Source organism: Megascapheus bottae, chromosome 8 (assembly GCF_031878675.1).
Source record: "Megascapheus bottae isolate mThoBot1 chromosome 8, mThoBot2.hap1, whole genome shotgun sequence".
Taxonomy (NCBI): domain Eukaryota; kingdom Metazoa; phylum Chordata; class Mammalia; order Rodentia; family Geomyidae; genus Megascapheus; species Megascapheus bottae.
Genome location: NC_143516.1, coordinates 23680942 through 23707233, shown reverse-complemented (window position 1 = coordinate 23707233; position 26292 = coordinate 23680942). Strand labels below are relative to the sequence as shown.

General features: G+C 37.8%; 1 protein-coding gene across 14 annotated transcripts in view; it reads right to left on the bottom strand.

Annotated features, from left to right (window-relative positions):
• The window catches only part of Epb41l2 (erythrocyte membrane protein band 4.1 like 2), a 163571-nt gene that overhangs the window by 33963 nt on the left and 103316 nt on the right, over nt 1-26292 (bottom strand). For all 14 annotated transcript variants that reach the window (XM_090338136.1, XM_090338122.1, XM_090338128.1 and 11 more), the window contains exons 5-11: nt 20089-20131; nt 15120-15195; nt 11427-11645; nt 10117-10204; nt 5959-6111; nt 5395-5492; nt 1819-1991 (exon numbers count right to left, since the gene is read on the bottom strand). In XM_090338136.1, coding sequence (XP_090194262.1) covers nt 1819-1991; nt 5395-5492; nt 5959-6111; nt 10117-10204; nt 11427-11645; nt 15120-15195; nt 20089-20131 — 850 coding nt within the window. The remainder of the gene's footprint in view (nt 1-1818; nt 1992-5394; nt 5493-5958; nt 6112-10116; nt 10205-11426; nt 11646-15119; nt 15196-20088; nt 20132-26292) is intronic.

Genomic DNA, 26292 nt, shown 5'->3' with positions numbered 1-26292 from the left:
CCTTTTTTCTATTCCTAAATTATTAGGTTCTTCCTCACTTTACAACTTTCGCTCACTTTGAACAGTTTACCATTAACTCTTCTCTCACAGCTGCCTCTTACTCATCCTATCTTCAAGTCTCATCTGAACTGCTTCTTCCTCAGATTCCTTCTCACTAGACGATCCTTTCTAAGCAGTATGCCTACTCTGTATCTTCTTCAGAAAATGACTGCCTCCCCACTCTCAAAGACTTTTTGATTGTCATATCTTTTAAATGACTGATTTGCCTCCTTTTTGGTTCAGTGTCCTAATCTCGGAGGAGATAAATAGCTGTTCCAGATTGCTTTTCAATTTTCACACTGGGTCTTTTAGATACTGCATTCATTTTATACTTCCTGTAATCACAAATGAATTTAATTTTCCAAACTTCAAATATATCCAAATTACTCTAATTTAACTTGCAAAAAATAAACAGAAAAAAAGACAACATTAGGGGCCGGAAGTTTGGCCTAGTGGTGGAGTGCTTGCCTAGCATGCACGAAAACCTGGGTTTGATTCCTCCGTACCACATATGTAGAAAAAAGCCAAGGGCCGGGAGTTTGGCCTAGTGGTAGAGTGCTTGCCTAGTGTGTGTGAAGACCTGGGTTCGATTCCTTGGTACCACATACATAGAAAAAGCCAGAAATAATGCTGAGGCTCGAGTGGTAGAATGCTAGCTTTGAGAAAGTCCAAGGGCAGTGTTCAGGCTCTGAGCTCAAACCCAAGACTGGCAAAAAAAAAAAAAAAAAAAAAAAGCCATAAGTGGTGCTGTGGCTCAAGTGGTAGAGTTCTAGCAAGGACAGTACTCGGGCCCTGAGGCTATATTTTGCGGGGGGGGGGGGGGGGGGGGGGACGGACAACATTATACAACAACTAAAAAAGAACACTTACATCAAATGAAGTAAATAAAGCTCAGTACCAGGCTACAGATCCTTTGTACTGAGGGGATTAAAAAAAAAGAATATAAGCTCTAATCAAAGAGTTCACTAGAGTCTAGTCATGTCTTGGCATGAAAAGCCTCCTATTTTTCACAATGACAATAACCCTTTTGATGACTTGCCCATCTGATGAATTACAGTGTCCAAAACACAAAGGGAAAAATAATAGATTACTGTGTCATGTTTGTTGCTTTTCCTTGTAAGAAAAAGTATTGTTTTCAGATACAGACACAGACTCCTATGACCCTCTGTAGTAACTGCTCAAACAAGATGGTAGGTTTCCTTGAGTGTAGTTTATACACCCCAAGGAAAGTGCGCTGGTTTAGTGCTCTTTTTAAGCTCTGAAACTTGCAATATGAGAATAACAGAATGCACAGTTTAAAACAAAGGCTGAAAACATTGTTCCACAAAAAGCAATGAGTTCTCAAGGCATTAAACAACACTGACTGCCGTTATTCAGCCCTTGTATAAATTCTCTGTGTCAAGAGACAAGGCCTGAGAAATGTTCACATGGGTTGGCACATTTTTTCAGATTTGGAAAATAATTCAGTTGTTGATATACATTAATAATTCACCAAATTTAAGTAACTAGATCCGTAAATGTGGACATTTGTTTAAAACACAATCATGAGCTCTCTTCTGTGCTCTGCGTATAGTTTCATAAAACTATATGAAACATACCCTAGTATCAAGATTTAATTAAATATATACATATATATATTTATCAAAATGCTCATGAACAAATCCACAATATATGTCCACTTGAATCTGTCAAGATTTTCCTAACAAAAGCAAACAGGTTATCATTTTCTGACCAAACTGACTATCGAATAAGGTCCAAAATTATTTTAAACATATTTACCTCCATCTAGACTCCTTGAGGCCCTTTTACTAGAGGTGCGCTCAAAGTGTGGTGCAGGTCTGTCTATTAGGGTGCTTGCCTGGCGAGTCTGTGCTTGTGTGCGGCCACTGTAGCGGAATTTAGATCCCAAGGTCAGGAACTTAGCCTTTGGTGGCTGCTCTGGAGACACAAGCCTAGCAGTGAAAAGAAAGAAGAGAAAAATTAAGACTTTATTTTTTTAATGAAAAACAATATTTAAGAATATCTGTAGGTTTATGATAGTGACAACACTCATGCATGCAAGAATGTTTTTCTCAACCTGAGCCAAAAGACCAGTTGTTCTCAACGTGTATCAAGGGTTATTTATGTGTATTGGCTTAAATCTTTTATATAAACTCATGTTTGAATTCCTGCTTTCTAGTTAAAAAATGCCAACTAAAAATCCACTACCATTAGCAAAACCTTAATATTAACTCAAGAATCTGTTCCATCAACTGAGTCTTCCCCACAAAGAAGAGAACTCAGGCAGTAGATCTGTTAGACATAACTAATCATCTTTCCAGCATAATTCTGTGCAGCTCTGGGTTCCCAATGAATGAATTTAAACTTCCTTCAAGTCAAACTCTTCTCGACTTAATCTTGCCTTTATAATCTGATCAAGAATCAATAAAATGCCTTTCCAAAAAGGTCATCACAGAGCTGTTAAACAATTTGTTAAGATTTAAACTCATAATCCAAGAATGTGGAAAACTCCAATACTTTTACTATCATTTTCCAAGGAAGTTATACTCACTAGATATTATGTTGAAATTGAACTACATAACTTGTGGAGGGAGGGAGGTCAAGAGGGAAAAAACTGGGAGTAAATGAAGGAAGAGGTAAAACTGTTAAAAAAAAATACTCATTACCTGTCTTATGTAACTATAACCCCTCCGTACACTACCTTTACAATAAAAGTTGATTTTTTAAGTCATTTAAGTCATTTATTTTGTTGTATCAAGTATTTCTAGACCCTATTTTAGAAATCTGCTTAGCCAGTAAAGAAAAAAGCAAAGTATAGCACAGTAGGTACCCCTTAACAAAACTTTTAAAAGAGTTTCCTATTGCCTGGGTTTGAATTTCTTCTCTATGTATACGATCTACCATGCTTTTTTTTTTCTTTTTTCTTTCTTTTTTTTTTGTCAGTCATGGGGCTTGATCTCTGGGCCTGGGTGTTGTCCCTGAGCTCTTCAGCTCAAGGCTACCACCCTAACCCTTGAGCCACTTCCAGTTTTCTGGTGGTTAATTGGAGATAAGAGTCTTACACACTTTAGTGCCTGGCCTGGCTTTGAACCTTGATCATCAGATCTCAGCCTCCTAAGTAGCAAGGGTTACAGGCAGGAGCCACCACACCCAGCTTCTACCAAGTTTCTTAACTTCTTCATTCGTCCATATGAAAAGTGTAGATAAGAGCAATTTTTTCATTAAACTATATTATAAAGAAGAAATCCCTGCAGATCTCTTAGAATTATGGCAGGCTTTAGCAAACAACCAAGCAAAGAGTAGTAAGTTCATTATTACATTCTTGTTCTACTAATATAAGTCTAGATGACTAGTTATCAATGAATACAAAGATCTGTTTGTTTTTTTAATATGTTCAAGCTGCAAGCCTGGTAATTTCCAAAAGAAATTTTTGTGAAAAACTGAAACAAGGAAACCCACTGATCTAACTCGTTCTATGGACACATCCATTACTTTCCCTAATGTTTTATAAGGCTTTAGGATCATTATACATTATATGAAGTTTACAAAACTAAAAACAATTTTGTTAATTATTATCACAAAAGTTGACAGGAACAAACTGAAGTCTATGGTTATTAGTAAAAACATGAAAGGCCTGAGATTTTGTAGGACTACTGCATGTCAGAAACTCTGCCTAGAGGAGGACAAATGGCATAGAAATAAGGCATATAGGCAGGCTCTGACCTCTGCTCAGGTGCCTCGTTGTTATTCTCCTTTACAAGCACCTTCCTGGTAGCAGCTTCCTCCACTGATGTAATGAACAAATGAAATAATGCAATATATATATATATATATACATATATATATATATATATTGTATGAAGCTAATTGAAAGGACCTCTAGGATATAGAAACAAAAGCCATATAATGAATGATTATTGTCCTTAAGGTACTATGTTATCTCTCAGCTCTTTTGCTGTCCCTTGGTTATCTCATATTGTTACAGTATCTCACTTTGTTATCTGATATATCGGATATAATTTTATTTGGTTATTTGAAATTGGATAGGGAAGCGGGGGAAAACAAGATGGGGGGGGTGGAGGAGGGTAATGGGGACCAAGACATGTGAAAGGGTATCAATGTATGTGAATTAATGCACCTTCTATCTGGCAAATATCATGTAACCCTTCTATTAATTATAATAAAAAATATTAAAAAAAAGAAATAATGCAGTATAAAGCAAGAAACCCTCAGATGAAGCAGACAGGGTAGTAATTTAACCATAATTACATAGCTAGTATGTGGGCAAATGTCATTAGAGCTCAAATTCAGAGCAAAGTTCTTTTAAAATAAGCTTGATATAATGTTCTATCAACAATGGTGACATAAAATGAGAGAAATGATGGTAATCAAACTATTAAAAAATATGCTTTTTAAGAAAAATTTGGAAGAAAAGACAAGCAAAAAATGACTAGCTTGTGGCTCAATGGAGATCTTCTGGGCATTATGATTAAAAACAAAAAAAGGCAAAACACAGTCATGGCCAAAGAAAGCAATTTTCAGCTACTAGAAAATAATTTGTCAAGCAGGATCCATTTGAGTGGCACAAAAATAAAGTATCCTTTCCTTAAGACAAGGAAGGGAGTAAAGAGAACTGGCAAGGGAAATGATACTAAATTAAACACAAAAAGAGAAGAGAAAGAACATCAATAGGAGTCTACTCTTGACCTTTCCTTAGAATGCATTACACAGTGGGAGAGTGTCTGAAGAAAAGTACGTATGCAGGGGATTCCAGAGGACATGGAAAGACTGAGTAACATTTGGGAGGGCAAAAGAAGTGAAAAGACTGCTTAGCTGCATATGTGCACTAAGGATTTTGCTAATGCTATAAATTATCTGGAATTTCACGGAGGCCAAGTCTATCTTTCTGTTAGAAAGAAGAAATGCTTATTTCACTATGGAGTACTGATTAAGGTAGCACTTGACAGCACAGTACATCAGGACTGAGGTCAGAACACAGGAGTTATCCCAGTCTGTTGAGACTGGGAAATTTGGATGCTCAAAGACAGCAGGGACTTGAAAAGGTTCAAACACTTTTACAAAGCAGCCTAATGGACAGATATTAAGGGTCAAACTGGCTGGAGAAAGAAGTTGAACTAAAAGGAATTAATAACAGTTGAATCGAAGATGGGTGATAGCAGCAGGCAAGAAAACTGATTATAGCTCCGTATCAATAACAGAACATAACTTGGGTGGACTGCATGTAACAGATGGAACATGTGTACCAAGACAAGGGGCTAAGGCATCTACCATACTAGACTCCACCATCTCTTAATACACTGAGAAACAAAAAGCAATTCCAGGATTCTATGTTACCTGTAGAAAGTATGATGTTCCACACACACTTTCCATAGCCTTTTCGCTGCCCGATGGTTTGGCAGTTTGAATCCAATGGTGCTCTCAAATTGTTCCAGCTGGAATAGATCATAAAATAGATCAGCATGGACTGGAAGTTACTGATAAACAGGCATTCATTTGCTTATGGGAGAAGTAATTCTTCTCCAGGAAAGTAATATTGATATAATGTAGTCATATAAACGAATTTGTCCATAGGCTTTAATGCTATTTCTATGAGAGTTGAGTATTACCTGCTCATATAAACAGACTAGTCTTCACCAAAATGCATTATATCACCTTTCTATTGATTATCATCATTTAGCCGACTCAGTAAAAACAATGAACCCCATGTGCCAGGCGCACATTACTTTCTCTCTGTACAAGACATGGAATATGCATATACAGAATTACTATCAAAGACCTCAAACTCCATGTCATAAAATGCACAATAGCTCTTTTCTTCAAGTGAAAAAAGAATTCATTAAGCTCTCCTGTGAAGGGGAATGCTGACAACTGATTAGGTATGCCCAAGGCATTATTTACCTCTGCAGGCCTAACTTTAATGTAGAAGTTACTGCGCTTATAGGAAATTTTCAGGATTTTCGGCCAAGCAAAACGATTGATTCTCAGTCTGTCTTTGTAAATGAGAAGCCCATTAGCACAAACGCCCAGCTTGATGTCCACACCTTCTGAGTCCTGCCAAGCAAAACACATTTAGCCAGTTAGAACTGGGAAAGTCACACAGATTAGAGAGACCCACAAGCAATGACTATGAATAAGCCAGCTTAACAGGCTTGTATTTAAATTTTAGTGGCAGGATAAAGTTAATACCAATAATAGAAGACACGTCCTAAATATATTCATCTACAATAATAGTTAGATTTGCCAAAATTAAGCAACATGACTAATGAAAAATTATTCCTAAAAATGCACGATTCATAGGTCTTCAAAAGCTGCTGAAAGCTAATAAAGAAGAAAGGAAACAATTTGAATTTAGATTACTTGAAGAGATAGATAAAAAATACAATGTTCTTCTGGAGACCACTTTGCCTTTCCTAAGGTGCTTTCGTTCCATTTCCCCTTAAGGAAGCTTACCTCAGATTATGTTAACTGACACCTATTAAAATTATGCCTACATTTTATAACACACTAATCCCTCACAGAAAATTTCTCTTCTAGGCTGATAGCGCAGAAAACTTTGAATTCTTTCAAGCAGTTTCTCAATCACTGAAGTGCTGACAACTAGTCTATTAAGCATTCTGTTGGCTGGCATATTCCAAAGGACTGTACACAACTTTTAAAGTTATTAAAAGTTTTTCCCCAAAACTTAAAATATATAACAATCTAGAATAATCACAAGATTTTTTACACCAAATTTATACAAAAGCATGAAAAACTATCTCCTCTTATTTCAAGCAGTGCTAAAGACTTAACATACACAATATACAAATATACAATTTACAAATATACAAAATACAAAACTAAATGTTTATCCATGAAGGGAGACGTAAACTCTTTCATAATAACTAAAATTGAAAAAATTCAGAATTCATCAAAGCAAAACAATTTCTTAGGGGAAAAAAAGGCTGAGACAAATTCAAGACTGACCTATTAGTAAGAATGATTTCATTCTCTTAATATATGACATGGAATATGCATATGCAGAATTATCAAGAACCTTAAACCCCATGTCATAAAATGCATGGAATATCATAAAAGGCCTGAAATTTTCCTGTAGATGCAGTAACTTCCACATTAAAATTAGGCCTGCAGAGGTAGGAAATGTCTTTGGCATGCAAAAATCAGTTGTCAGCATTCCCTTTTACTAACAAGAGAGCTTAATGAATTCTTTTTCACTTGAAGAGAGATTTCACATTACATTAATTTTTAAAAAGAATAGTACAATTGGGGGCCGGGAGTTTGGCCTAGTGGTTAAAGTGCTTGCCTCGCATGCATGAAGACCCGGGTTCGATTCCTCGGTACCACATACATAGAAAAAAGCCGGAAGTGGTGCTGAGGCTCAAGTGGTAGAGCTCTAACCTTGAGAAAGTCCAAGGACAGTGCTCAGGCCCTGAGCTCAAGACCATGACCGGCAAAAAAAAAAAAAGAATAGTACAATTGGGAGGGGGTGGGAGGAGGGAAACAGGGACAAAAACATGAGAAGGGGTATCCCTCTATACATTATCTTGACAATTAAAAAATTTTAAAAAAGCAGTACAAACCAGGCGTGGTGGCTCACACCTGTAATCCTTACTACTCAGGAGGCTAAGATCTGAGGATTTCGGTTCAAAGCCAGCCCAGCACTGAGTCCATGAGACTCTTATCTCCTAACCACTAGAAAACTGGAAGTGGCACTGCGGCTCTGGGGGTAGAGTGGTAGCCTTGAGCTGAAGAGTTTAGGGACAGCACCCAGGCCCAGAGTTCAAGCCCCATGACTGGGGTGGGAGGAGCGCGGGGGAAGGAATGAAAAAGGGGGAGGGAGGGAGGGAGGGAGGAAATCTGTACTATAAGAATGCTTTACTACTCATAACCTGGCAGCCACAGCTCTCTCTAGGAATAGCAGGGATAGTTAGAATGAATCATGCACAGGTGCCCAAGAAACTTGGCACTAAAATGGAAAGAATGTGTTTGCCAAAAGCATCTCTGCACAGAGTCAGAGGAGATTGCAAAAGATGGCCCCAAGACAGCAAGTTTTCACTGCAACTGAGAACAAAAACCTCATTTGAAACACTGAACAAAACCACCTATAGCCTAAAATAATCTTTACAAAAGCACAAAGAAGTTGTTTCATCTGACTTAAAAATGAACATCAATCATAAAGTAAACTGGTTGATTTTTCGTTGTTCCACGTAAGTGCTTTAGAGTTATCAGTATTTGAGGTAACTGAAATTACAGATAAAAGGGATGAAAAAAAATCTCCTAATCTTGACTGAGTTCCAGCACTCAACAGCAAAATCAGGAAAATGACCACATGCACCCTCCTTCAGTCTTCTTCCTCACCGTGCTTCAAGGAAGCTGCCCAGTAGAGATGCAATAGACCCACTGCTCCCCAGTGGGTGTTTGATGAAAGCACAAAACTAGCTGGGCATGATGATATGTATTTAAATCCCAGTATCTGGGAGGCGGAAGAATAACAATCAAAATGTTCAAGACCAGACTAGACTACAAAACAAGATTTGGTCTGAACAAAAAAAAATAAGCACTCAAATACACAGTCACACAAATAAAACATCAAACTATATAAAGTTAAATTGCTACAGATATTCTGCTTGATGAATCACAACTATCTGCCTTATCAAATGAACCTAATGGATGATAAATAGAACGAATGTTCTGCTCTTTAACCTCACAGTAAGAACTGACATCTTTTAATAGAGACTAATTTTTTCTTTTCTTCTTTTTTTGTAAACTGGACAATTACCAAAAAAAGAACTATAAAACTATAGTACTGATATCTAAGAATTAGTTCCTAATGACTCACAAAAGTAAGCAAAGGAAAGAACAAGGCCTTGAGGCTCCGTGATAGAGTACTTCTTTAGCAAGCTTAAGGCCCTAAATCCAATCGTCGGCACTTCTATCTCCCTGAAAAATTACATACGGCAACTTGACAGGGCAGAGACATTAAAGCAGCAGGGACAAGCAGGGTGTGAGTCCCTCTGTTCTCAGATCAGTGCTCTCTATACTGTTTGCTTCATGGCTAACCCAGCCTGCTTACATCATACAGAAAATGAGCTGAAAAAAACTCAAGGATTAGGAAGATCAACTAGACCTCTAGTAGGATTAATTAGATTTAGGTTATCCTTTTCACTGTTTTATGTAGTTATAAACATGTTTACATGTTAAATGAGGTATGTATGTTAAAGGTATTTTCAAAGACTAAAGTAGGATTGTAATCTAGGTTAAATGACATGGTTAGTAGCTATGTACAGACTACTTTCAGACACTGAACTAAAATATACAAGTAAAATTGCAATTTTTTTTTAAAGCATGAGTTGGGCACAGCAACTATACCTGTAATCTTAGCTAATTTGAAGAGCATCACTCTTACATGGCAGATTAGGCAAAAAGTCCACAAGACTACTTCCCAACCAATATGAAGTTGGGCATGGTAGCAATATGCATATGCCAAATAAACACAAGACTCTTTTTGAAATAGCTAAAGCAAAATAGGTAAAATAAATTGATAGCATGTCTTATAAGACCCTACAAATAGGTAATATAAAAGATTAGGAAAGGTGGCTCATGCCTGTAATCCTAGCTACATAGAAGGGTGAGATCTCAGGATCATGGTTCAAAGCCAGCCCAGGAACCAAAGTAGTTGAGACTCTTATCTCCAATTAACCACTAGAAAACTGGACGTGGGACTGTAGCTCAAGGAGTAGGGTGGTAGTTTCAAGCTGAAAAGCTCAGGGACAGTGCCCAGGCCCAGGGGTAGTGCACTAGCCTTGAGTTGAGGAGCTGACAAAAAAAAAAAAAAAAAAGATTAGAAAAGGAAGAAAAAAAAGGAAAGAGACCAACAAATGGTCCCTCCTTACATCTAACATCATAGTAATAATTGCTACTGAAGAAATATTACAGAGATCATCAAGCGAAGACAATAGCTTGTTTCCCAAAGTAACCTAAGGTACTCTGAAACTGGAGCCTTCTTGAAATGTCACGAATACATTGGAATGATGCTACTTTCCATTACACTGACTATACCTTGGCCTGATGCAGATCAACACCATACATAGAAAGTCTCTTTGCATTTTCTAAGAACTGTGAATCGGCTTGTGCTGGAGATAAGCCCCTGAAAATAAACAAACACACACACACACACAAAAAAAGTATTATCTTATGGGTAGATGCAAAGCAAATGTACTCAAATGGAAGGATGGTCATGTGAGCTCTTACATGGGGGTACACAGAGTAACCAGGTTAAGCCTGCAGGAAAATAAGACCGTTCAACTTTCCACCTCAAGATCTTCTAATCTTTTTTTTTTGAGTGGGTCATGAGGCTTGAACTCTGGGCCTGGGCACTGTCCCTGAGCTCTTCAACTCAAGGCTACCACCCTACCCCCACTTCTCAAGATCTTCTAATCTTAACTTCCCCAATGCAAAGAGGCAGACCTCAACCATTATCCATTATCTAAAAATGGTGCTTATTATTTCCAAAAAGAAAAAACAAAAGTTCTAGCAATTTTAAGTACAGTGTAAAAGTAAACTGAGAATAAAAAAAAGTGATTGAAGCTTCTAAAAAAAATTAAGAAATGTGTTTAAGTGTCTAGATATAATCCAACTAGGGATATATATTTCATTAGTCATCACAATAATCAAGGAATTTTAGCACCTGACATTTGAAATTAAAATTACACAGTAACAGTATGACATAAAATTTATATGAAGTTAATAAAAATACTACAATTTTTAATTTAAGTCAATGTATTTGGTCTATTTAACAAGAATTTCTGAAAGATCCCTTTGGCATCATTTGCCTCATTTTAGACTATTACAGTTTTACAACATGAAAGTATTAATTTCGTAGCTAATTATAAACCTTGTACTAAATATCAAATTTTGCATATATGAAAATATATAGCATGAAATAATTTGAGTAATTATTATCTAAACCACAGGTCCAGCTTCTGTAGATAGTAGACCCACCTAAACATTTTAGTTACTATTCCTGTATCTACAACTAACCACACTTCTAGTTCAAATCTATACACTTCATCATCTTCCTGGCCTTCTTATCAAACTCCACATAAGTGTGTAGGTATGTGCGTTTACTGTGTATGTGTTTATGGATGGCACTGGGGATTCTTTTCAATATGTGAAGGCATCTGGTGTCAAGACAACATATCATATTATAACATAAAAGCATTGAAAGGGCTGCAGGAATCTTGATTAGTACTAGGTGAAGCACCAAAACAAAAAACTGGATGATCCCGCAGGCTGCCACATCATTTATCAGTTGTTCCAAGTATTTAACTTTGCTATGTCCAATCTCCCCAGCCCTCAAGTCAGCAAACCTGTGGGTTTTATGCAGCTCTGCCACCTTCTCTTCCAACTCCTTAGTCTGATTGGAGGCAAACTGGAAATCACTGAGATCAACACTGCCATGCTCATCTGGGTCATAGTCTCCAAGTTCAGCCTGCAGTGTGTAGGATCCCAAAAGAGCATGAGTCACAAAGGAACATGGTAGGCGGCCAGAGGCAATGTCCTGCCGTAGCTGAAGGCACAAGAAGTATCTGTGAGGAGCAGAGAAAGAAAAGGGTGGGTAAGAACAATTAGTTAACATTATAGCAGTCATAATTCCTTAAGTTCTAACTTTACCTTGAGAACAAATATATCTTATTGATACATACATCCATAGACATACAATCTTCTCTAGTAAGAAACCTTGTTTTGCTTCTTGGACTTGTAGCTTATAGATGAAACTAAGTCCAGAAAGCCAAGCCAATAAAAATTTCGAACTGCTAGTCTGGCAATATTTAAACCTTTGTTTACTATTCAACAAAGAGTTTTGTGACTGAAGTAAAAATTTTAACCTTCTCCTGTCAAACTGTCTCCTTGATTTTAAAAACTAATAAAAATGAACACACCCCAGGAAGTTGCTAGGATAAAGGCAATGCAAAAAATTACTGCATTCTTACCATTTGCAATAAAAAAAAAGATCACAGATTCTTGCTCACCTATCTTGTTTTCCATATTAATTCCTTCTTTTCCTGAAATGACTTCTAACAATTACAATTAAATCTGTTTTGCAGCCCTTGGGTAAAACACTGATAAGTAGAGAAACTAGTTTCAGAGAACCCTGGAACATGTACTTTGTAACCTGGAGGAAATACTTACCTGAGGCTAATCTGCTCCCTATAAAGTATAAAGAACTCTACTTTTCTTTAGAATTATCAGTAAAACTAAGATACTACAGAATAAAATATATGGTGTGGTACTAGGTAATCAATACCCAGTAGCGACAGTCACAATATCCATTTCTCATTCAATGATTCAAGTGGATTATTATACCTACAATAAATTAATGTTTGCTGCCCACTAAATTTACATGCAAAAGAATAAGGTTTGTGTTGGATGGGCATTTTGGTGACATTTTAAAAACTGATACTAATATCAAAGTTCACCATTTGCTAAGATCTCCACCAGCCTCCCAAAAATAAGACAGCAGCATCCTGATTCGGGTTTTTTTTTTTTTTTTTTTTTTTTGGTGGGTCATGGGGCTTGAACACAGCTTGAGCCATGTCCTGAGCTCTTTGGCTCAAGGCTACCACCCTACCCTGGAGACAAGCCCCACTTCCCATTTTCTAAGAGGTTAATTGGAGATAAAGAGGCTCAAGTCCTTTTGTGCCCCAGCTAGCTTTGAACCTTGATCCTCAGATCTCAGCCTCCTGAGTAGCTAGGATTACAGGCGTGAGCCACCATGCTAGCCAGCATCCCGATTTTGTAGAGACTATTATACCTACTAGCAACTAGTCATCTTTTTCCTATGGACATTTTTGCATACCCTGGATTTTGAAGGCTCCATGCTCTTCTTGATCTCTTGGAACACAATCAACTTGCCTCTAATACAAGCTTCAGTGCTTGTGATTCAGAGAAATCCTACCAGAGCATTACAGTTCAATTCAGGTATATTCCATTTTACTACTAAATCTACTGGCACATGATCATCTCATAGTTCCACAGTTACCAAAGTTCATGCCAGAGTACTGGGAAGGATTCAGGTTTTTTGAGAGAATAAAATCTTTTCACAGTTTGAGTATTTCCAAGCATTGTATTGCTTCCTTGATCTCTAGGAACAATGTGAGTCTAATTATACTTACGTTAAGGAAGTAAATTTTAACCTGTGATTGCAACTTATCTTCAAATTCCTTGATGAAAAATAATGTTAATTCTACAAGTCTTATGGCACTTTGAAACTTTGAAGTGTTTCCAATTCTATTGCTTTATATTACTGTCTCTACATCTTATATTGGTCTCTTCCTGTTTTAAGGCCTCACAATCGTAAAAAACTGACAAAAAAAACTTTCTCAATTTCCCAGCCCCATTCTTCAGACACCACTGAATTGTATTCTTTGGAAGCCTTGCCCTATCTTCTAATAGTCATTCAAGTCACAGTGGAAATCTCAGTCACTGAGGCTGCCAGTCCCAAGCCTAGGCAGTGGACTGATCTCCTTATACCACTGAGGCGTTTAAGTGACCATAACAACCTCTCATTCCTGGCACCACAAGAGCCTGCTCAAGCCCTATTTGTGGATGCAAAATAGCAGTTATCGCCACAGGATTACTATCCTATTACCCACTCCAATAAGTAACAGGAAAAATGTGGGTACACAAAGGGTAGTGGGTCATAAATCCCCCTTCCATGCACTGTTCAAACATTCCTTCAATAAAGGTATCTTCTGCATGCCAACCTGTCACGAGTTTATTTTGCATAAGCAGCTCTCTGTGCTGTTACAAAAGCTTTTGTTTACCAATTAATAGCTAAAGCTAATTCAGTCAGAGGAAAATCAGTATATTTGTAGCGATTAATTAGTACATTCCTATTCAGCAACAAGGCAGAACAAAGGCCTTTTATTTTTCCAACCCTGGAAGGAAATTTCCTTCATCTCTAGCTCACACACATGGATATTACACATTTTTTAGAGTGACTATATAACTTGGTGTATCAGTATCAAAGACATAGGAACTAGAGACAAAAATCTTTCACTGAGACCCTCGTTTTTTAAGAGTACATATACAACAGTCTTCCTTGGATATATGAATAACTTAAAAACACGAATTGCCATTTGAGTCCTATCACTTCCTCACCTCAGTCTACTGGAGTTAAAAAATCGAGGCACTTAGCCAGGAGCTCACTCCTATAATCCTAGCTACTCAGGAGGCTGAGATCTGAGGTTCAAAGCCACCACCTGAGATTCTTATCTCCAATTAACCTCTAGAAAGCAGAAGTGAGGCTTGGCTCAAGGGTAGGGCAGTAGCCTTGAGCTGAAGAGCTGGGGACAGCGCCCAGGGTTCAAGCCCCATGACCCACAAAAAAAAAAAAATCAAGGCACTTGCTGATTCACAGTGCTCTCTGATGACCACTCAAAGATACAGCCACACAGGATCAAAATGCTTTCTTGTCCATAAACTGAATCCTGTATTTGCAATTTAAACACATGATCTTATAGCCCAAATGATTCAGAGAGAATAAAAATAAAATAGCTACTGACTTTACATGAGAAACTCTACCCGGTTCATTTTATTTTTGCAGATGGGAGAGGGAGAGAGAATTAGAAGGAAAATGGACTAATTAATGGACATTTAAAGTTCATTTCATTTATTTACCTAATAATATGAGGTTAAATATAAATATATATCAACTATATATACAAGGTAAGTACACAACACACATATAGGTCAGATAATAAAAGACATCTTAGCAATAAAATCTGACCCACTAAGTATCGGTGCCTTTTGAAGGCAATTGCTGCCAGTGATATTATCTTTACACATTTTCTATTACTCAAATTTAAAAAGGAGAAACTAAGAAAAAGTAAAATTTTTGAAATTAGCAATACTGAATACTATTTGGGATTCATCTCATTTCCAAAGAAACTTATCTAAAAATTGCTTTGATTTTCAATCTCTCACAGAAATAAAAGAATTACCCACAGAAATAAAAGAATTTTAGAAAACATTAATTTCAAAATATAAACATAAGATACCTGGTGATATCTTCAGTAAGTTGAGAAGGATCAGGAGGATAAAACTTCACATTAAAAGTGAACAGCCAAGGAAGATCTATAATTATGAAACATCAAGGTCATTTATCAAAACAAGTTGATCCAAACAACTAATTATATAGATTTATACACCATTTAATCCACAATAAATCAGTCTGAATTTTCTTAGGGACCATGACTATTATAAAACAAAATTGAAATGAAAAATTCATAACCACTATTAAATAACAAGAGATGGGGCATGATGGTATATCCTCTTGTGCTCAGGAAGGTGAATTGTCATGACTTTGAGCTCAGCCTGGGCCACACAGTAAGATCTACCCAATAAATTAAGTGAATAATAATATCACTGCTGAAAAATAAAAATACTTAGTAGTAGAGATCATTATTTTGCCTAATGACCTAAAATTCATCTCTTTAGTGTTATATTTGTGAGATAACTTTTGCTTTGCCTAATTTCCAGTATTCTCACTCTTAAAATAACAACAACAGGGGCCGGGAGTTTGGCCTAGAGGTAGAGTGCTTGCCTAGCATGCACGAAGACCTGGGTTTGATTCCTCGGTACCACATACATAGCAAAAACCCAGAAGTGGTACTGTGGTTCAAGTGGTAGAGCCCTAGCCTTGAGAAAATCCAGGGACAGTGGTCAGGCCCTGAGCCCAATCCCAGGACTGGCAAAAAAAAAAAAAAGAGCCAGGATTTCAAAAGGATCTCAAGTTCAAGATTTAGTGTATTTAGCAAAATTCCATCTAAACAAATCAGAAGCTGGGGATACTTCAATGGTACTTCAATGCTGTAGCATGAACCTGGCATGTACAAGGCCCTAGGTACAATGTTCAGCAAGATGAAAAATAAAGTAAAAATAAATAAATAAATAAATAAATAAATTAAATTAAATTAAATTAAATCCAGAAGAGTTCTATAGTGGTCTAAGAAGGGGAATAATGACCAAGTGACCATAATAATTGTTTCAGGAAATGACTGGTGGGTATTGTAAGAGATCCTCAAAAAAGGAGTATCTGGAAAACCTTCAAAATACTTTTGAGTCAACAAAAGTATTTCCAGGTTTTCAGAGTACAAGTTGGTATACAACATTTACTTTTCTGTACCTTGCCAGCAATACTAAATGTCAACCAACCATGTCATGAATGACATTTTGAATACTGTTATTTATAATTAACAATATACTGCTATGTTTTGGTTGGCTCAAAAAAAGGAAAAAAGTCCAAGAAAAAGGAGAGAGAGATAATTTTCCTAAAAGAACGTAAGTAATTGTTAGCCTGAATTTAGAGTTTTGCTAATATCTTTTTTAAAAAATTTGTGTGTATGTACATATGTATATGTAAGGCCTCATGGTTATTAATTTACAGACTTGAAAATTTCTTCAATTTCAATTTCATTTTTATTATGTCTTCTGCCCATCACTGCAGGCACACTATTGTTTTTCTCACTCAAAAGTCAACAGATTAGTGGGTAGTTACTACACATATGTACTTCTAGTAGGACTCTAACTCAATATTAATAAAGGTAATCCTGCTAAAACTCTAGGAACTTATTTCAGTGTTATATGTATAGGCATTCTGAGGTGACTGCTAATCCATAACCAAGCAAAGTCATCACAGGATTATGATTTCTTAATAGATTCTTGTTGATTTTGTTTCCTAAGTATTAACACCACCACATGCTTGTCTTTACATGACCACAGACTCGTGTTTTCTAGAACACCTACATTTTAGGGTGTTACTTCTAAATTACCTCAACAATATTTTGACAAAAAGTTTATGTACTTACAGTATACAGTATGTATCAAATGTGTACTACATGTAAAATGGCCAAATTGAGTTAATTTACCTCATGTTTTTGTGCTAAGAACACTTAAAATTGCTTTGAATTCAGCTACATATTATGCCTACTTTTATCTAGCAACCGAAAGATAAGCTAGATATGGGGTTGTTTGTCTGTTAATCATATGCAAAACTAGTAGCTGTATTTTTTTGTCAGTCCTGGGCTTGGGCTCAAGTCTAGAGCTCTACCACTTGAGCCTCAGCACCACTTCTGGCTTTTTTCTATGTATGTGGTACCAAGGAATCAAACCCGGGTCTTCATGCATGCTAGGCAAGCACTCTACCACTAGGTCAAACTCCCAGCCTAGTGTCTGCATTTTTAAAAAAATATTTTAAGCCATGTATTTATCTTTGCTAACTGCTTTTTGGTTTTAAGGTAACAAAATTATAGTAGAGGTGGAGGTGGAGGGAGAGGGAAGGGGAGGAAAAGAGGTGGTAACATAGAAGAGGTAAAAGGAAAGTTCTCTCACATATCTTAGCACAGTATAAAGAAGTCAACATAAGGCTAAAACTTCATTTTCTACCTCTGCTTACTTTCATGATGACCTGCAGCACTTTAAAAAACTAAAAAGCCAGCCCAGCACAGTGGCTCACACAGGTAATCCTAGCTATTCAAGAGGCTGAGATCTTAAGTTGAAAGCCAGCCCCCAGCACTGAAGTCCATGAGATTCTTATCCCCAATTAATCACTAGAAAATCAGAAGTGGCTCTGTGGCTTAAGGGGTAGGGCAGTAGCCTTGGGCTGAAGAGCTCAGGGACAACACCCAGGCCCAGAGTTCAAGCCCCACAACCAAAGGGGAAAACAAAACAAAACAAAAACTAAAAAGCCAGGTTCTATTTGTTACTGTGATATCTGGCCAAACCACAAGGGCAAAAGTCATGGAAAACTATAAAAATTATTTCCACAATAGTCAAAACATAACCTGATTCATAATCAGCAAGAGTTTTGCCTTCCAAGAGTTTTCCCAACATCTGTAGCTTTCAAACTCAATTTTTTTTTCCCAAAAGATGATATCCAGCAGAAAAGAGCTGTGAGATAAAATAAGTATACATATATAATCAAGAACCAAAACCAAACCAAAGGGAACACAACACGTCTTTGATGTATCAATCAGATTCCAGAGATTGTCCACTTCTATGATTAAGTCACCTGGCAGGTCTGGTTTCCAAGAAAGTGCATGCACTTCACAGAGCACGTGACAACTACAGAGCAGGGGAAAAAGCTCTAAACATTTCTGGTACAGTTTCTTCCATAATGTTAATATGATGTAGCTATATCTACATATTCCTCATGCTCCTTTCTCCTATCTTGAAAAAAATTCAAAATATAAGTAAATATAGATATATAAATATAATGATGTAAGTGAATAAAACATTGAGATAATAAAAAGAGAAAAGGAATATTTGAAAGTCAAGAATGACAGTAAAAGACCAAGGGCTGGGAGTTTGGCCTAGTTGTAGAGTGCTTGCCTAGCATCGACCTGGGCTCGATTCCTCGACCACATACATAGAAAAATGCCAGAAGCGGTGCTGTGGCTGAAGTGGTAGAGCTCTAGCCGTGAGGAAAGCCCAAGGAGAGTGCTGAGGCCCTGAGTTCAATCCCTAAGATTGGCAAAAACTACGCTTAATTTTAATTTCATTCTTAAATGTAAGTGCCAATGATTGCATATGGAGATCCCACTCTTGAATACTTATTTGTTAAACTTGATGTTTGAAATATGATGTAAAAAATCAATGTTAATAAAATCTTCAAAAAGACAAAACAAACCAAACAAACAAAAACAGCATAGCTAGTAACGCCATAACCATGCCAGGCTGCAAGGGACAGTTGGGGGTATTAGTACTAAAAATGCCATATCCTAAGACACTCCTCCATTCTTGGAAAATCAGACACTTAATAAAAGGGCCTAGTGTAAGGGAAAGGATAAATCCGAAGAGAAAAAATGAAGAGGGAAGCGCATGATCAAAATAAAAAAAGGAAGAAGGAAAGGAATGATAAAACTAAAATCAATAACTGGAGAAAGAAATAGGAATGAAGAAAATAGAAGATCCTCAAATGAGATGTAGATAAAAAGGGCAAAACTCAAGTACAGATTTATTCCAGTGTTTTGATTATAAGTAACACAGCCAAACACAAATTGTCATGTATTTTGCAGGTGAATTCTCAGAGAAATGGCTTCTCCCTGGAAAGCTCTGAATCCTACAAGCTCAAAGGAGTAATTAGGAATTTACCTCCTTTCCAATTTTGTTTTACAGTGAAAACATTCCACCCCCTCATGACTCACTAGCCATCTCCTGTTTCAGTCCTCTACTGCTGTGAGTATATTAAGAGATTTCTCTGACTAAATTAGAGATTTTTCCATGTTGGTAATGTTTCCTGGCTCTGTTATCACAGCAAGGTAACCTACACAGGCATACCCTACAGGGGTGGCTGGGCTGGTTAGGAGGAACACCTCATGTCAGGTTGGAATTCAATAAGAGCAAATCAGGAAATGAGAATGAAGGAATAAGAAGCCTAATGAGAAAATCCAGACTCAAAGAGAATGTAAAGTGGACTTGGATGCAAAACAAATGGGCTGCAGAGAAGTTAGTAAAAGAGAATTGCAAAGATTATTCTGTCTTCACCCCCCTGGAGTCCTCACTCTAGTACAACTAAAGAATGCATCATGAATGCCCCTAGGGCCAAAGATATGATGATCAATGAAAACCTGTATTTCCAAGATGAAGTGGACAAGACACTTACTAGGTCTACCTAGAGTAAACCTTCTTAAAGAGAAAGTGATATATAATCATGATAAAATATTGATAATTTTCAAAATATGGTTTTTGGAGACAGCTCATACCAGAACTTCCTCAGTATTAGGATTATAGGTATGCACCATCACACGTAGCTAGCCCATCACACTTCTGTAAATAGATCAGTGTGTGATCTATTTATCTATAGATCTATATATAGATATAGATCACATATATATGAATATGTTGACTTTCGAGATGGTGTATATAGAAAAAATGGATCATTTCACTACTTTATTATTCTAGCCTATTTTATTAAAGATGAAAAACAGAAAGATTAATAATTTCAAGTATAATTACATAAATACTCACTTCGAAGTTGTCTCTTTATTTCTTTTGCAGGATCTAGCCAGTTCTACAGGAGAGAGGAAAAAGTTTCATTATTATAAGGAATATCCTAGAAATAAAAATAGAATACAATTAAACTACACACACACACACACACACACACACACACACACACATGGGTGTGCACATGCTACTACCAGAGTTTGTACCTGGTCTGGGTGTTATTCCTGAGCTTGATCACTCAAAGCTGCTATGCTCTACTGCTTGAGCCATAGATATATTTCTGGATTTTTGGTGACTACTTGGAGGCAAGAATCGTATGGACTTTCCTGTACAGGTGGGCTAGTTTTGAACCAGGATCTCAGCCCTCTGAATAGCTAGGATTACAGGCATGGGCCATCAGCATCCAGCAAGTGTAAATATATTTTTAAAAAGTTGAATTCAGAACTATTTTCACCTACTAATATTCCACTGTTATGTGTGCTAAAATATTTAAGTAATTTGAAGGTGAGCCGTGTGTGTAATTTTCTTAGATATGAAAATCAAATGTGGGCCGGGAGTTTGGCCTAGTGGTTAAAGTGCTTGCCTAGCATGCATGAAGACCAGGGTTAGATTCCTCGGTACCACATATAGAAAAAAGCCGGAAGTGGTGCTGAGGCTCAAGTGGTAGAGCTCTAGCCTTGAGAAAGTCCAAGGACAGTACTCAGGTTCTGAGCTCAAGCCCAGGACTGGCCAAAAAAAAAAAAAAGAAAATCAAATGTCCAAATGATGAGATATACTATAAGCACATAAAATCTTTGAAAAATTGACATGAAATAGCCCCTTGGACACTGAAATGACAGTTCTTTATAGATTGTTCTTATATTTAAGAGAGAATCTTTTTTTTTTTTTGCCAATACTGGGGCTTGAACCTAGGGTCTGAACATTGTCCTGGGGATTTTTCAAGGCTGCAGCTCTATCACTTGAACCACAGCACCACTTCTCGCTTTTTTTCTATGTATGTGGTATTGAGGACTCGAACCTAGGTCTTCGTGCATGCTAGCCAAGCACTCTACCACAAAGCCAAACTCCTAGCCCCTGAATAAATCTTGCTTTTTAAGACTCTTTTGAAACTAGAAATCAAAAAATAAGGAACACTTGCTTTTGTGGGGAGGGGGGGCATGGGACTTGAACTCAGGGGGTGGGAGCTGTCGTTGAGCTCTTTTGCTCAAGGCTAGCACTCTATAAGTCATAGCACAATTTCTGGTTTTCTGGCACTTAACTGTAGATAAGAGTCTCATGGTCTTTTTCCACCTGGTCTGGCTTTGAACCAGGATCCTCAAATCCTGAGTAGCTAGGATCACAGGTATGAGCCACCAATACCTGGCTAGAACTTACTTTCATTTGTCCCTCGTTTCTTTTAAAAAGCCAAAAGAAAGACAAAACACAAGACAAAAAAACAACAAACGTGAACTACTAGGTTCAAGGCACCTAAGCAAAAGATTCCATTAAAAAACTGTTAGGGGGGCCGGAGTTTAGCCTAGTGGTAGTGGTAGAGTGCTTGCCTAGCACGCACAAAGACCAGGGTTCAATTCCTCGGTACCACATACATAGAAAAAAGCCAGAAGTGGTGCTGAGGCTCAAGTGGTAGAGCTCTAGCTTTGAAAAAGTCCAAAGACAGGGCTCAGATCCTGAGCTCAAGCCCAGGACTGGGGGGGGGGGGGGGGGGAGCCAGAAGTGGTGCTGTGGCTCAAATGGTAGAGCTCTAGCCTTGAGAAAGCCCAAGGACAGTGCCCAGGCCCTGAGTTCAAGGCCCAGGACTGGCAAAAAAAAGAAAAAAGAAAAAACTGGGGGCCGGGAGTTTGGCCTAGTGGTAGAGTGCTTGCCTGGCATGCCCAAAGAGCGGGTTCAATTCCTCGGTACCACACATATAGAAAAAAGCTGGAAGTGATGTTGAAGCTCAAGTGGTAGAGCCCAGGACTGGCAAAAACAACAACAACAACAACAACAAAAACCTGTTAGGGCTGGGCACAGTGACTCACACCTGTAATCCTAGCTAATCAGGAGGCTGAGATCTGAGGATTGAGGTTCAAAGCCAGTCTTAGCACTAAAGAACATGAGACTCTTACCTCCAATTAATCACTAGAAAACCAGAAGTGGGGCTGTGGCTCAGGGATAGTGTTAGCCATGGGACAAGAGCTCAGGAACAAAGCCCATGACCCACAAAAATAAATAAATAAGTAAACAAACAAATAAATAAACAAACAAATTGTGGGGCCGGGAGTTTGGCCTAGAAGTAAAGTGCTTGCCTAGCATGCACTAAGACCCGGGTTCAATTCCTGGGTACAACATACATAGAAAAGCTGGAAGTGGTGCTGTGGCTCATATGGTAGAGTGCTAGCCTTGAGAGGAAAAGCCAAGGACAGTGCTCAGGTCCTGAATTCAAGCCCCAGGACTGGCAAAAAAAAAAAAAAAATTAATAAATAAAATCAAATTTAAATTAAATTTTAAAAAATAATTTAAAAAAATAATGTTAGGGCCAAGAGTGTGGCCTAGTGGTAGAGTGCTTGTCTGGCATGCAGGAAGCCCTGGATCTGATTCCTTGGTACCATATGCATAAAAAAAAGCCAGAAGTGTGGTGCTGTGCCTCAAATGATAGAACACTAGCCTTGAGAAAGCTCGATGTCCACTTCTTGCCATTTACCCAAAATTTCCAGAAACAAGGACATATTAAAGCCTCTAGCACAATGATGTTCATTGCAGCAGTATTTACCATAGCGCAATATGGAACCAACCCAGACACCCCTCAGTAGATGATTGGATCAAGAAGATGTGGTACTTATATACCATGGAATTCTATGCTGCAATCAGGAAATGGAAAGATTTGGAAAAAATCATATTAAGAGGCCAGACCCTCCATGGTTTCCCTCCATTTGTAATAATTAGTACATATCTAGGACTCTCCTAGCAGAGGATTACAATAGCTCAAAACCTATGTACATACAGTCATACAGGATAAGATAGGAATTCTAGGATATGGAAACAAGAGCTTTATCCTGTGTCATTATTGTTCTTAATGTACTATGTTATTTCTCTTCTCTTTTTTTGCCCCTATAGTTAATCTCATATTGTTACTGTATCTGACTTTGTTACCTGGTATATTGTATATACATTATTTGTTTATTTGAAATAGGAAATGGAAGGGGGGAACAAGATGACTGGAAAGGGATTGGGGGAAGGAAATAGGGACAAAAACATGAGAAGGGGTACCAATGTGTGAGAAGTAACGCATCTACTACCTAATGAATGTAATTGTAACCCCTCTATACATTATCCTGACAATAAAAAAAGAAAAAAGAAAAAAGAAAAAAAAAGAACACTGTCCAGGCCCTGAGTTCAAGTCCTGGGACTGATTTTTTTAAAAAAAATAAGTGTATTTTTTCCACTTCTTCAGCTCAATACTAAAATTTCTTAGCCTTACTAATTTAGAACAAATATACATTTCTGAAATACAACAAACTGATTCAAAACTGATTTTTCAATAAAGAACTTTGATGCATTCTAATTAGTATCTCACACAGTATAACATTTGTGGTTTAACAGAATTTTGTTCAAAGATAAAAAGCAAACCAAATACTGTTGCATAGGAGACAATAACTTACTATCTTAACAAAATACTGAAAGACAACAGAAATATGACTTTATACTATTAAAAAAAAAACAGTAACACGGCTTGCTTTGGAAGCAAAGCTACATGGCCCCTTTGGGTATTACTGTATCATTCATGACCTGTACTAAGGGCAGCAAGGATGCAAGGCATGCAAGGCTCTGTTCTAACACTGGTTATATTCAACCCTCTCAATAAAGTGCCATCACAGCATGGCCCAGTTTCATATTACTAGTGTTCCCAGCTGTCTGTACCACTGATATGAAGGAGTAGTGGGAGACTGTTGTAGTATCTCCAGTACCATGTTAGGGAGCAACTCTATTCTTCCCTCAAGAAAGAGCCTGGAACTTGGCTTCTGTGCACTGCAGCTGCTCTCCCACACAACAGCTGGTTCACAAATTGGTAGTTATGAAGACCCAAGGGTGAGAAAAAGTGCATTCAGCTCCTAGCCCAGACTGCACAGAGGCTGGTGAGAGGTGAAGGAGAGTCAATGTGTAGCATTTTCAATCAAGAAAGCTAACAATCACACAAGAAAAACTGAATCAGAGACAACTGGTGACAAACTAAAACAAGAAGGAAAGGAAAAATCTCTCGTGCTTATTAACATGGAAGAAAGTAGAAAGAAACTAGTTTCATTATAAGTTGACACAGATGCCTACTACAGAAGAGCAGTAAATAGGCTTTCTGTTCCAGAACATGGTGGAAGCAACATCATCTTCTTCAACTCCGAGGACTAACAGAATGCCCAGCCATCTATTACGTGTGCGTGCGTGTGTGGGTGTGTGCGTGTGTGTGTGTGTGGGTGTGTTTGTGGGTGTGTGTGTGTGTGTGTCTAGGGCTTGAACTTGGCCTGGGCAGTATCTCTGAGCAATTCAGCTCAAGGCTTCGGCCCTATCCTTGAGCCAAAAGCCACTTCCTGTTTTCTAGAGGTTAACTGGAGAAAAGAGTCTCAGATCCTTTTGTACTCGGACTTTGAACCTTGATCCTCAGATCTCAGCCACCTGAGAGTAGTTAGGATTACAGGCATGATCCATTGTGCCCAGCCCATCTGTTACATTCTATACACACCTAAAGCACTAAGTCCTTGTATGAATTATCTTACAGTTTCTACAGAACATAGTGAAAGTACAACAAGCTCTGTGGATGCTCAAATTCATACGTGACAAAAGTCCACCACAAAAACATGATTGGGAGCGAGTGGGGAAGAGAAATGGGAACAAAAACATGAGAAGGGGTATTAATGTGTGAGAAGTAATGCACCTACTATCTGGAGAATGTAACTGTAACCCCTCCTTACATTACCTTGATAATAAAAAATAAAATGAAAAAAGTGAACCATGCAAAATGTTGATTCTTTCATCCTTAGGTCACTTTTTACAACATTGCCTGCTGGGATATACTAAAACTCAGTGTGTCTTTCTTTCTTTCAAACCATTATTACCAAAAGACTTAGTAGACTGGGTTTGTCTGCTTTGACAAAGCAGTATCAAGTGATTTCCGTCACCTACTTAGTTTGGTTTTCCCTTTCCTTATCACACTCCTAATCCCCCCAACCCCCCCCAACCCATCCTGGGACTTGAACTCTGGACCTCAGTGTTGTCTTGAGCTCATTTTGCTCAGGATTAGCACTCTACCACTTGAACCAGTATGACATTTTCTATGATTAATTGCAGCTAAGTCTCACAGACTTTCCTGCTGGGGTTGGCTTCAAACCATAATCCTCAGATCTAAATTACTTCAGGAGCTGTAGGTCAGTGGTAGAATACTTGCTTAGCATATACTATGATCCTATGTTTAAGAGCCCCAGCATAAAACCAAAGGGTGATGCAGAAATTTCTTTTTTGAATATGCCTCAGGTAACGTAAGAAATTACAATAAAACTTAAAAGAAGTCCTATTGATAGGTTTCCAACAGAAATAAACTAAAAATTAAAATGAGGTCCTGAACTGCTGATACTTAAATCTCTTTAGAACACAAAATCAGCTTATACGAAATTTCAAACTGGCAAAAAAAAAAAAATCCTTGTCTGTTTTCTGAAAGCAATGGGGAGAGGGGAGGGAGGGTTATATCCTCTGGCTGGTTTGTCATATAGACTCCCAATTTTTTTTGGGGGGGGGAGGGCGATGAACTATGGATATAGGTGCTGCTGCTGAACTTTTTGTTCAAGGTTTGCTCTGTCAATTAAGCCACAGTACCATTTACAGCTTTTTCTGAGTAGTTTATCAGAGATAAGAGTCTCATAGACTTTCCTGCCTGGACTGGTTTGGATCTGTGATCCTTAGATTTCAGCCTTCTTGAGTAGCTAGGATTGCAGCTGTGAGCCACAGGTACCCGGCTAGACTCCAACTTTCACTGAGTAAACTTTCTACATATTGACAGCTTTCTGCAGATTCTAGAAGAGCACAGGTTCCACATTCTCAAATATAAGTATGTCTCTCAAACTCACGCAGCTATAGCAAAAAAAAAAATTGTAGATCCATGGTCTTTGTATTCCACATGCTAAACTATTACACATGACAGAGATAAGACAACCACAATTATCAATCAGCAGCACCCTATCAGCAGTTGGAAAGTGGTTGTCT